This window comes from Spea bombifrons, chromosome 10 (assembly GCF_027358695.1).
Source record: "Spea bombifrons isolate aSpeBom1 chromosome 10, aSpeBom1.2.pri, whole genome shotgun sequence".
NCBI classification, from domain to species: Eukaryota; Metazoa; Chordata; class Amphibia; order Anura; family Pelobatidae; genus Spea; species Spea bombifrons.
In genome coordinates this window covers 8,772,746-8,786,789 of record NC_071096.1, presented here as the reverse complement: position 1 = coordinate 8,786,789, position 14,044 = coordinate 8,772,746, and the positions used below count along the sequence as shown (strand labels likewise).

The following is a 14,044-nucleotide window of genomic DNA, read 5'->3' as shown; positions in this document are numbered from 1 at the left end:
GCGTTTTTTAATTTAAAAGCTCCCTATCCCAAGCCAAATTTTCATACCAATAACTGCATGTGAATCCCAATTTTATTTTCCATTATGCCACATCACATTTTAAAGAGCCCGTAAATATTATTTGTAACTCTTAATATGAAATTTGACACCAGCCTTAATTATATAGGGAAAGTTAAGGCTTCCACAACTAGTATCTTAAGATTTAAACTTAAAAACCTACTGCTGAAGACTTCTTAAAGTCACCCATAGTACGGTTACCGTACCGCGCTTCACTAAAACACTTAAGAATTTCTAGGTTATGTGTTATTATAAGTTTGCTGGCTCTTTAAGTTGCTTCCCGCCCCGGAGCGGTCTGTGATGGTTTTACCGGTATTCTACGGAGTTGTAAGATAATCCGTATTGCTGGTGGCTAATGTACAGCTTGCTAAAAGAATGACGAGTTACTCAATCATATAATTTAAAGATGCATAAAAAGTCTTATAAAGCCCCACCCCTAACCACACCCCAACCACACCCCTAAGTGATTTTACCGATAATTTGCGGCTTGATTTACGTCTTGTGATTGTTAAATCATCTATTTATCAGAGACGTAGTTAGAACGGGTTAGTGGGACATGCAGCGTCCCAGCTGTCTCTCAACTACAACTCCCACTTGCATTTGGTGACTAAGCACCATGGGAGTTCTAGTTTTACAGCAGCTAAAGGGTTACTAAAATCCCTGCCCTGTCATACTGGTGCATCAAATTAACTATGTACTGTATATATATATATATACACACTCACGGGCCACTTTATTAGGTACACCTTGCTAGCATCGTGTTGAACCCCCTTTTGCGTTCAGAACTGCCTTCATTCTTTGTGGCGTACTTTCTACAAGGTGCTGGAAACATTCCTCAGAGACTTTGGTCCATATGGACATGATGGCATCACACAGTTGCTGCAGATTTGTCGGCTGCACATCAACGATGTGAATCTCCCACCACATCCCAAAGGTGCTCTATTGGATTGATATCTGGTACCTGTGGAGGCCATTGGAGTTCAGTGAACTCATTGTCATGTTCATGAAAGCAGTGTGAGATAATATGAGATTTGTGACATGATGCGTTAAGTAGCCATCAGAAGATGGGTACACTGTGGTCATAAAGGGATGGACATGGTCAGCAACAATACTCAGGTAGGCTATCTCATTTAAACAATGATCAATTGGTACTAAGGGGCCCAAAGTGTGCCAAGAAAATGTCCCCCACACCATTGGGGATGTAGGATGGATCCATGCTTTCATGTTGTTTACGCCAAAGTCTGCCTTCTGAATGTCGCAGCTGGAATGGAGACTCATCAGACCGGGCAACATTCTTCCAGTCTTCTATTGTCCAATTTTGGTGAGATGGTGTGAATTATAGCCTCAGTTTCCTGTTCTTAGCTGACAGGAGTGGCACCCGGTGGGGTCTTCTGCTACTGTAGCCCATCTGCTTCAAGGTTGCACACCTTGGTTGTAACGAGTGGTTATTTGAGTTACTGTTGCCTTTCTGTCATCTCAAACCTTCCCATTCTCCTTAGGTCTACCTAATAAAGTGGCCAGTGAGTATATATATATATATATATATATATATATTCTGTATATGTTCTTACACTTGATGAAAAGCAGAAACATTTCCTAGAAATGTTTTTATGGTAGCTACACATTAAAATACCTGGATACTTCTCAGGTTAGGCTACCTGGTGCTTTCGCTCTTTTGAAGGAGGGGCTTCATGAGGGACGGGACCAGCCACGGATAACATAGAGTTAGAGGGGACTTGGTTGGAAAGTGGGCGTGGCTCAACACAGTTTAACGCCCATGGACAACAAATCTCTGTGACTTTTTTCCCCTCCTTCATCACCCACTTTTCTAGGAGTTAGATTTGTGAATGTATCAGTGTTTTATATCCTTAAAAGCCACAATAATGCATATACAAATAATGTATAAACAAAAGATTACATGTTTTTAATTTATGTAGTTAAAAAAACGTTATTCTTTCTCTAAACGGCTTTCTCAGTTACACAAATAGCTATCAATATGTAACAATGTCACATAAAAAAGTTATTTTAAGTATTGGAAGCATGTCTGTTATTGTCTCATTTAAAGGACCACTCCAGCCACTCCATGGAGTGGTTCCGCATATGCATGTGCCTCATCCCCCCTCAACCTCTTAATGGAGTGTAAACTCAAAAGAGCAGGTCATCTTCTTCTGTAGCATACATCTTAAGATGTGTGGATATCATGTGGATAATATTAACGTTTCCTCAACAGACTAGAGCACTCAATGTGTTATCCAAGTGGAACAGTATCTTTAATTGTATTGTGAGTTTGAAGAACTGCACTAATCCCATGGCAAGGCACAATGTCATCAGCACCAGATGGTACCACATGGGCGCTTTGGTAGGGAGGGAGACTGTTGGACTTCCCAGCACCATCCAGGGGTAGACGCCAACATTGCTTATGGTGGGCATTTACTTGGGTCTGGGTTGGACAATTTTATGATTATTCTAGGAACCTTCACAAACCTTGCCACGGACACTTCACCTATCCCTGGCACCACCCATGAGTGAATTGAGAAGGAGTGGAGTTAGGAACTGGAAGAACTGAGAAAATCAGTGTCTGAAGTAGAGAGGGGAAGAAAAAAGCATGTTGAAAAGTGGGAAAAAAGAAAAAATGCAGGCGACCTCTGGTGGTTGCAGAGGAGAATTCATAGCATGACCGGGGAACAATGTAACCAAGAATACTGAGCAACACCAAGAAAACGCGTCTTCTGTCTTAGGAAGGGGACATTAGAAAGGGAAAGGCTGGGAGGGGGTACTTTGGGGAAACAGTGACTACCAAAGGAGATAGTCTAAAGGCAACATATCCATGAAGCAAATGGGTGGAAGATGAGGGAAAAGTGAAGGAATTAGGAGACTGGAGAACCAGGGATGAAGTAGAGAAGGCAATACAAAGAACAAGGAAGAGATGGGAAAGGGTTGGGGGCTGATGGGGCTGATGGATTAGTTGTAGAATTCCTTTTTTTCTTATTATTAATGTACCCAAGATAATTGGTGGCTGAACTTAGAAGATTTATGTTAGAATCAGTGGATTATTGATGCATCCTTCGAGATCAACTAGTCCTGAGGAACCGTTTCTAGACTGAATTTGGTGCTGAATTCCTAAGAAGAATTGATATAGGTCTTGCGATTGTTTGTTGCGGGATTTCTCCGTTCACAAATATTTAGAGTACAGGAAAAACAAACAGCCGCTTACAACTGAACTTTATGATGGTGACATTTAGAATATAAATCCTTTGTTGTGAGCGGAGTGCTGGAAGTAAACGAAGTGAGACACCTTCAAGGTACCTGTTTTTCTGAATTTCCCCAAGACACAAAACAACAGCACGAGAAGGATTATTATTATGATTTAATGAGTTCTATAGCACCATCATATTCTGGAGCGCTGTACAATGGATAAACAGGACAAGATGGGGAGGGTGAGTGATGTAGAAGAGGATGAATATTTTATAGCAGTGATGAAAAACAAATGCTATTGTCATTATTACTGTACAACATAACATTAATAATAAAATAATGTATTAAACCGCCATACAATGAACAGGACAGCAGCAAAGCCCGATAACAGGAATGGCTTATATATAATGAGGGATCATTTTGCTATATCACAATAAAAAAAAAATAAGGCTAAAACACTTTTGTTCCCAGGCCTGGTAAATCATTTAAAGTGTTGCCTAATTCATAATTTTAGCCGGGAACCTTTAATTGTCACGTGACCCAAAAGCAGACACTCAAAAGTTGTTGCCATAGAAACTGAAACTTTCCCATGAATGTCTGGAGTAATCAAACAGTTGGAGGAAAGAATGAAATGACGGACCTGCTGTGGAGTATTTGCTTCTAGGGGGTGCATTTAATGTAGGACTTTTAAAAGGGAATCTCTACCTGTCTATGAAATGTACAACGCTGCGTGAACAACGCACGCTTGCGTAAGTTGTTGATCTTCTTTTTTGAGTTTTATAAGTTTTTGGTGACACGAGAAGCAGCAGAAATTCCATGATGTATCTCAAACTAGTCTCAGCTCCCAAAAATTCATTAACCGGGTTTGTCAGCTTCAAGACGAGACAAGCAGCCGGCCTTACGTCATACGCAGCGCCCCTTCCCTTCCGAGGAGGAGTTACCTGTCGCGTCTCTTACCTGTTGTGTTCCTGTTTCTAAATGAAATGGGTGTATACCTGTATTGCATATAGATCTCCGGCAGCATCAGTATTCTACAGCACTGTCTTCATGTTGGACTTATAGGAAGGAAACCAGGGACCTTTTTTTTTTTTTACGACCTGTTCAAGTAAAGACGGGAACACCTCTTATTACCTTACGCTGGTTGGACTTTGCTCTTTCTCTTCAACATTTCTTGTTAGAAGTCGTGGAATATAAAGATAGGTATAAGTACGACGGCAGCCACGACCACCGGCCTCTCGGTACTGATGCATCTGTTCAACCATGTCTACCTGGCTTTAAGGTAACGTTTCATTTGATCCGTAATTCTTTAAACTGACTTCTTATATCCCCTTTAGGCATTTTAATATTTAGATCTGGGAGGTTAAGAGTATATGCATATTATCATCAATATACTTGATTTATAATAATAATAATAATAATAGTAATAGTAATAATCAAAAGAAGAAGAAACGTGACTTACTAGCAGATAGAGATGGGGTTACTACCCTCCTTCCTGTATTTTACAGCCAGGTCATTGATAGATTGGCCTAGATTCAGGAGGAAACCTAAAGGATTAATCAATAGCATTTCCAAGACAAGCGACAGCTCAAACGGTGGCATTGTGACGCTCCATGATATTATGTCTGCTTAGTGGTGGATGAGAAAAGAGGTCACCACCACCTCCCAGTAGTACCAGCGCAGCTTGTTGGGTCTTGTAATAAGAAATGATTATGTCACCCGTATCCGACACCTTCCAGCATGCGCAGAGCATAGCTGTTCATTAACCATGCCATACATTAACATGCACAAATACAGTCAAATACTAAAAAGTGCTAAAAAGTGTTGAACATAAATAAAAAATATACTTAGCAAAAATCTGTGGAAGCCGTCTCTGTGTGGCTTATGTTGAACCGGCTTCTACATATTTTTGATAATTATATTTTTATTTATATTTTTGCTGTGTTGTTTCGGTGTAAACCCTAGTGTTTGCTGCACTTCCATTAAGAGAAGTTGCCTACATCACTTTCTGCTTCTATAGCATGACCGAGGACATCAGTAGAAGTTGAGCTTGTGCATTGCTTAATGAGGCACCAGAAGACAGGGTGGACGAGGAGCGCCTCTGGACAGAGTTTAGTTTTGATTTATAGATAACATTTTAGCATGTAAAAACTGTAAATATTGTTCCACCTACTCAGCTGAATGTAAGACCATTATAACTAAATATAGCAATAGAACCGTAATTCCTAGTACTGTTAAAAGTCTAAACCCTAAATAATCCCTTAATCGTGTTAAAATCTGCTCCGTTCATATTTCTTCAGAGAAAACCTAATTGTAGCCTCTAGTGATGCGACACTCTGATTTTAAGTCTGAGTTTCTATAGCAAAATAAATAGCTTCTTAAAAAATTCCTGTGTTCCTTTTATGCAATTAGTTGTTAGAAGGAAAGAAGAACGTCCGATCTGTTAATTTGGGGGATCAACTTCTGACAACTTGTACACAGGGAGTGGTTAGTGGTCATAGGCTGTTCCAAGAAAATAAAATAAAGTTATACTAGTTGGCATTAAGCATTGATCATATTGCTACATTTAACTATCTAGGAGCAAACAGGGTTCCACCATATTCAGTTAAGGAAAGCTATAAATTCCGGGTTGGTTGACAATGTTTCTTTATGTTATACTAAGAAGCCATTACACTTTGTGAGGTCACATGCTAACCATGTGTTCATGCATGTTGAGCTAGGACCCAATACACCAACTACACTTTCAGCCTGGGAATCAGGGATAGGCAAAGTGTCCGTACAAGGACACCAGCGTCCGTGGCAAGGTTTGTGAAGGTCCATAGAACATCATTAAATCGTCCACCACAGACCCCGACAAATGTCCACCATGAGTAATGTTAGTGCCCCCTAGAGAGTATGTAGTAGATTGGTCAAAATGAGGACAGTTCATCCAAAATTGGGATCAATGTGGGTGTAATACAGAAAAAGAGTGCACCTCCAGAAAACAAAACATATAAAGGGAGATTATTCTCAGAGAGAGTTGGTCCCATTGAGCATGTTGCCAGCAATCTTAATACTTTATGATATAAGCAAAAATTATTATATATATATATATATATATATATATATATATATATATATATATATATATATATATATATTGTTCAATTGCTTGAGTATTTAAAAAGAGTGATATTTCCTCTTCTAACGTGTTGTCAGTCACAAAATAGCGCACTTACGTGTAGCCACCTTCCTTATCACACCTAGTAATAAATGACCACATGTCAAGGTCAACATCTCTACTGTTTTAAGAAATTCTATTTATGTTCATAAGAAGCCTGAACATCGATATTAATAATCACTCCAGATTTGTAATACCGATGTTCTGTTCCTTTAAATTATGTTCTTTAGTGCTCGGTTCCGTAAGGGCTATGGTTGTGCAATCATGATTACAGCAATAACCGGCAGCACCCATTCACCACAACAATAACCGGCAGCACCCATTCACCACAACAATAACTGGCAGCACCCATTCACCACACCAAATAGCTGCACTGAATCTCATACTCGCTGGAGTGATTGTTTGTGGTTACTCCCAAATAATGCTAGTAAGGTTTCTCGTGACCGATGGAGGGAAGGTGTGGGATGTGCGGTTAATCTGTGTGTAGTTCCAAGTTCAGCCCCTCCCTTGGGAAATGGTTTCATTTACTCTTTTTTTCCCCATAATTCCGTGTTAAAGGTGCATATTATAAAAGGCAGACATATCCCATTCATTGCATAAACCCAAGGACAGGCAGGGTATGTTTGCCAAGCCACATAGAGTAAACTTCTCACACAGTGTACACAAGTCAACCTCTTTAACAAATCTACATGATTAATAGTGTTTGGGAGTTTGTTAATTACTAATTTTACCCAGCCCCCGCAGGCAGTGTATTCAACCTCACACAATATTTATTAGTATTTGCAGAAACTTTACAAACTGGAGGCAAAGGCATAACCCTAGTGTTACTATCACGAGTGTAGGAGCTTCATACCCAATGACTTACCTGGTCCCTCAAAAAGTTGCCTGATCATTGTGTTTTCTTTTGATGGGTATGTTGGAAGTTAGTTTTTTTTTCATAGGCTTAAGCTTTTTGGTATGAGTTTGAGGAGCAATCCTCCTCAAAATTATTCAATGCAGTGAGTGACCTCTATTTCCTTTCAGGGCTGTATCTATAATTAATGAGGTCTTGATCATACCAATCCATGTTGCCCCAAACCCACAAAGTTTTGCCACCACTTCCTTTTCAACTTCTTCTCTCTTCTTCCACAAGTAGGATACTCCATAAAGGGTATCCTTGTGGGTGTTTGGTACACAAGTGGCCCGCTGTGGACTCATTAGCAGCTCTCCCTTTAACTTGAGCATAGATGACTTCCTTACTCTTCTATATACAAAGTGTCTGCTCAAACCCATTGCTATTTATCATTACCTGCTCCTTGAAGCAGCAGTGTGTGGCTCCTGTACTGACACGTGTATTTTGCCCTTTATGTTCTATGACATGTAAGAAAGCTTTAGGCCAAAGCTGGACTTAGTTGATTCCCTAACATGTAAACATTTTTCTAATCCACTTTTTTTTGTAGGTACCAGATTTCTGGTCTCCAGTTGATATTACTTGGGCAGCTGGCTTTTGTGGCTTCAGGGTTTCCACACTGTACAAGATCACTTCTGGAATCCAAGCCATTGAAGAACTATAAAGAAGGTATAACGCCAGCTGTTTATGCATACAGAGATGGCAAAGCCAGACACTCCCTGGTAGCATCATGATGAGCATTAACAATCTATTACTAACCATTTTGTCAACGGTTGTGGCTAGAGCCAGACCTGTCTAATCATGTAGTATTGGGGCTCTGAAAAATCTGAAGACGCTCCTAGAGCTGTTTACTTTATTTTACTTTAAATATTTTATGAAAGGTTCAACTCCATCCATTATGATGTTATCGTCACATTAGTATCTACTGTTTCATATACTTTAAGGATGTCCTAATAACTACATTTTATTTTAAAAAAGTGTTTCCACTTGAAAATTCCATAAAATGATAAATTCTATGAGATGAATGAGCTTCTAGATACAAGGCCTACAGACTAGACATTTTTAGGAGGAGGTCATTTGTCATTTACGTTCATCCAAGGTTTACCTATTTTGACCAAAACCATGTGCTTTTTTATGGCAGTTTAGTTAGATCCTGTGTTTTATTATTAACATTTTCCCTTCGTGATGTAATGATCCCTGCTCCTCAAGGAACCTGTCAAATAGAATCTTCATTTTACAATTACAAATAGAAATAAATGGAAATGTCTGGAATGCATCCCGGGAGATGGTAACAGAGACACCTTGTCAATCTCTTTTTTAGTGTTTAAGAATGAGGAAGATGCCGGCAGCTTCCTTGGCCGTCGTTTACTTTACAACCAGTTTGATTTTGAGGTATTCACTCCTGGTAATCTGGAGAGAGAATGTTATGAAGAACTATGTAACTATGAGGAAGCCAGAGAAATATTTGAGGATCATGATACGACGGTAATTTGCATGACATTAGTATTTACATTTACAAAGTATTTACATAAGAGATGTTGGGGTTCAGCCAATACCGCTTTGCCCGGCTATATTTCCACTCCATACTGATGTTTAATTTTATTTATTTTTTTAACCAAAATTAGTTTTATGTTTTTAGATGGACTTTTGGAAAGGATATTCCTCCAAAGATTCTTCCACGAGCAAAGGTAAGAGACACAAAGGGTGAAGTACAAACATAACCATGGGATTACCACTGGCCATAGACGTACGGGTCCTGCAAGAGCAAATTATAGGCAGTTTATTAAGGATTTAATTGAAAGACTAGGATTGAAATCCCCCTAAAAAGACCAGGGTGTTTTTATTTTGACATGGTTATCTGCATATGTCTAATATCATATACTGGACCCATGGCCCATTGAACATATGCCTTTTTGAGCTATCATGGGATTGAAACTCTGTTTCTATTTTAATTAATTCAATCAATTAAACAACCTTTGTCAGTGACTGATGACTTCTGCATACAAACCTACCCATCAACATAGATAAGTAATTATTGACGACATACAGTTCTAAGAAGGCAGAACATCACAGCAGTCTCTCATGAGTAAAGGTTACCCATTAATATTAATGTTATGTTCCTGATTACAAATATTAATAAGATGTAGTGGCTGGTGATACAATTTAATAGAATGACACCCAACTTCATAAGTTTGTCAATATAACACAAGTTTTAACAGAACGTTTTGCTCTTGCCATCAGTTTCTCAGCGATGGATATTGTGCAATTGAGATATCATACTAGTATAGATTTCAGGGTACACTGACGTAACACGATTGTCTGATAACACGTGGCATGCTGCACAGCAATACACAAAGCTGCTTCTCTGAGTACATATTAATTGGAGAAATCCTAACACTCTGGCAGCTTTATGAGCCATGAGACTTACACGATAGTTTAGACATTCAACCGAAATTATCTTCTGTTAGTCCCAAAGTAAATTCTTCTAAACCAGATCGCTCCAGCGCCACCCATGTAGCCTCGGGTGCAATAGGGGGGTGGTGGATGCATAGGAAGAGAAGAGAAGTTTTTTGGAAAAAAAAAAAACATTTTTACATGTTTTATCTGTTGTGTAACATAGAGTTAAAATCGTAGTGATTACTCTACTTTCCAAATAAACACACAAAATGCAGGTTATAACTATAACCCAGTACTTCACAAAGTGGGTGATACCGCCCCCTGGGGGGCGCTGGAACTATGCAGGTAGATTTCAAGGGGCGGTAAGTCAAGCGGCGGTAAGGAAACCATCTTCATAGGAAACCTTCATCAATTGGGAAGAACTCGACATCATAACGGACATGTAAGATTATCAATAGTCACCTGTAAAAAAATGATTACATATATATATATATATATTAATATAATATTTACATCAGGATATATGACAACGGCTTCATACTGGAAGGATTTAATCTTCAATCTTTATTTGCTTCATCTATATTGTGAAATGGTTTTATGGTAAGAAACTTAAGACTATTTTCACGCAATCAGATTTACAATGTGTCTGCCTCGTTTGCCAAGTCACATAATAAGTCATTTGAATGGAATGATAGAAATAATGAGCCTGAGGCTTTAACGTCCCCTTAAGAAATAAAGAAGTAAGAAATAATGATGCCATCCAGGGAAGGGGTAAGTGATGTAAATTAATATAGGTTGCTTTTCTTCCTCTCTCTGTGGGTCAGTTACGAAAATCGATGTGGTCGGTCTTCTCACTGGTCTGATGTCTGCTGGAACATGCTTGGTGGTAATTGGGCTTCTGATCTACTACTTGTACATATTCTACTGTGATCGCAGAAGACACGGCAATGTGTAAGTATGTAAGATAATAGGGAGGAAAATACCAATATTAGGTATTTATCCAATATTATATTTAATGTATGAATTATGTGAACCTTCAAAGCTTGAAACAGCTTCTTCCTACATTACTATACAGTCTAGCTGTGACTGAGAACTATATATATATATATATATATATATATATATATATATATATATATATATATATATTTATATATATATTTATATATATCTAGCGCTGCCATGAATAAAAATGCTTCTACTGTTTTTTTTTTTGTTGATTTTGGCCCTAGTGCGTTCAAATGAGAGGTTCAGACCCATTTTCGTGTTCATGGTTATACATTAAATTTTCAATTGGTTTTACATATATAATAGTGCGTGCTTATTAGACTTGTGCAAATGGACCACAATTATTCAAATTTTCCCTTTCGTCTTTGGTTCATTCTTTTCTTGGACAATGAATTTTGTTTCCTTTACATTTGGTTCAGACAAAATTTTGAGGGTTTTTTTAATTAAACTAAACTTGCTGTCACTCACCCTCATTCACTCTCACTCACTCTCTTACACTTTTTCTCTCTCACTTTCTCTCAATGTCTCTCTACCCACTCCTCCATCCGCTTCCGTGTCCCTGTCTCCTTTTCTGCAGCCCTGCTTCTTCTATTGCCTCTTCTTCTTCTTCTTCGCTTCTTCTGTCCTCTGTATTCTTTCTCCTTTCTTCGGCCGCTTCTCCCCACTGTCCGCTGCTTTATCCAAGCCTCCTGGAGCTCTTCCACAAAAGGACGGAGACTCCACACACTTCGTACATATCTCATACAAGTCCAATGCTTATTCCTTGCCTAAGGCTCACACACCTTTTCTCTGTGGGGCAGATATAGTGTTCTGTCCTGTTTTATTAGTTATCTGTTCATCTAATTACATGAACAGAAACAATGTATAATTTGGAAATCCCAATAAAATACATTTTATTGCATATGTTAGAAGAGATAACATCTGATGTTTTTTTTTTAATTCCTTCGTTCCCAGGACACACTGTTCATTTCATTTAAAGTTCATGGTTTCTCGGTTATGCAATAAAACATTTTAACATACTGTAATTATAGGTGTGTGATTGATTTGTGTGTCTGAAAATTCAATTCAATTATCCCTCTAATTATGCACATTTAAAGGTCCTTCAGAAAAATACAGACAATACCCTGATACCCTCCTCACTGGTATCTTCACCCTTGGTAAACAAAACTCACTAAAGAAGAGTTGGTAGGAAATTTGTGGTTTGAATCCTTGACTTCATTATCCATTATGAAGGGCCATCCCCAGTGAGCTTCTGCTGCAAGAAAAGCCATGCTGAACCTGTATAATGCATAGTGAAATCCATGAGATTTCTCCTCGCACATTGCAATATACATTATGCATGGCCACCTTCGTCCTTCTTGCTGGAGAAACATGCCAGTGTTGACCCCTCATAAAGAATAGCAAACTTTCCTGACAATATGCCAAAGAGTTTCAGTGTGAATCGGTTCAGCTTCATTCTCAAGCTTAATAGTAACTCCTACTTTTTGGACTACAGTTGGGTGAGCTGGGTTTGAGTTCCACATTGTTAGGGCTGACCGTGTCCTGTGCCTTTGAATTGGCCAGCCTGTTCACTTCCTAATATCAATATAACAAAAAGTTCTGAAGCACTCAGATAAGGATTTACTTGTAATCTTTAAAACAGCGGAAGTAAAAAAAATATATATTGTCAGCAAACATACCCACAGTTAGACCCCATAGGCATGAGTGTTCATCAGGTTTTTGCTCAGTAATCTACGTAGTGACTCCTGTGTGTGGAGTCTTTTCCTAATTTAAGGAAGGGCCCATACTTAATTAACATAACATAATTTGCATTTAGCTTTCAACAAAATAATTTGGGTCATTGTCTATATTCTCTCTGAGGAGTCTTCCCCTTCCCTGTCTGTCAGGAAGGCACAGAAATAAAATAGGTGTGGACAATTTTGGGGTTTCATAATGAATAATGAGGTCTGAAAAAATCAGTTCTAACGTGTGCTTTAGTGAATTGAACCTACTGAGAACAACTGTGTGACTTACCTTATACAATTCTCCACAGTTAATACGAGCAAAGTATTATATCAAGTACTCATCTGAACATGTACCATTTATTTTGTTTACAGCCCAGAGGGTGACTGCGAATGCAGACGGTCATCAGGTATATCAAGGTCACCAGAGGTCCTTCCACTGAACCCCACATGCCCACCTCTGGAACCACACGATCCTCCTCCTTATGATCTAGTAGCATGTGACACATCACCACCACCTCCTTATCCAGGGATGGTTTTAGATGCAAAGGCTCTTAAAAAATCCCTCTCGATTCCTGCTTCCCAAAAGTTTCCAGTCTTGTAGCTTATGTTCGTTCATCAATATTGGAACACCTTTGACCTTTGGCAAGAAAGAAATGTCTCTGGTAAAAGACTGTTGAAGAGGATTATGAGCTACTTAAGGAGATGGAACAATGATTAAGTTAATTTAACTTGCACATGCACCGGACCTTCTGTAGAGTGAGACGATCAAGCAAAATGTGAATGACAATCCTACCTATTTAAACATTCCATGGTTTTGTCATCAGTGGTCACTTGCTGATGACTTGAGCAACTCCAAGCATAACCTAAAACGAAGCATGCACATCTCCTGGAGGAATTAAAGGGACAATCGGACCACAAGATGGACTGCAAATTTGTGCTGCAAAAGATTAGCAATTGTTTCAACAGAGTTGTAGAACGAATGACTATATTATGAGTTAAAAGGAGACACAAGGAGTTCAAGCACAGTAACATGGATAAAAGATGAAAAGAAAAAAAAAACTTTTTATATATATTTCTCTATATTTTTCTATAAGTGTGAATGCAACCAAAATATATTTTGTGAAGAAAATTTGATGACCGTGTAACACTTCCAAAGTGTTTAACCATTTTTCACTAATAAAATAACATTGGGCCATCAAGCAACAAGGATGTGTAATGTACAGATATTTAAATAAAACAAGTGAGAAAATTTATGCATGTAAAAACGGACTAATCCTGTCTTACGGGACTAGAAATAATAATCGCAGAATTATGTATCAAACTCATAGGACGTTTTGGTGGCTGGACTCAAGGACTGGAGTTGGACATCCCTGCGTGAAGCAGATAAAGAATAGTGGTGACGTTCTACAGAGTGCTTTGGTCATTTAATAATAAATATAAATCATACAAATAATGCAACTTAACTGAATTGGAGTGAGACAAATGAAACTATGGTTTTAAGAAGACATCTTTAACATTAAGGCCACAACAATGAGCTGTGGCCCTTACAGTGTGCTTCTTCTCCTACCTATATTCCTTCTACATTTGCATTAATCAAACCCTTTATTATTATCAAAG

At 38.5% G+C, this 14,044-nt stretch overlaps 1 protein-coding gene across 1 annotated transcript; it reads left to right on the top strand.

Annotated features, from left to right (window-relative positions):
- Positions 1 to 4,337: 4,337 nt before the first annotated feature.
- On the top strand, positions 4,338 to 13,633 carry PRRG4 (proline rich and Gla domain 4). Its single transcript, XM_053449532.1, has 6 exons — positions 4,338 to 4,531; positions 7,849 to 7,967; positions 8,620 to 8,783; positions 8,938 to 8,986; positions 10,520 to 10,646; positions 12,800 to 13,633. The coding sequence occupies exons 1-6, from the start codon at positions 4,497 to 4,499 to the stop codon at positions 13,026 to 13,028; spliced, it is 723 nt and encodes a 240-aa protein (XP_053305507.1). The 5' UTR covers positions 4,338 to 4,496; the 3' UTR covers positions 13,029 to 13,633.
- Positions 13,634 to 14,044: the final 411 nt, after the last annotated feature.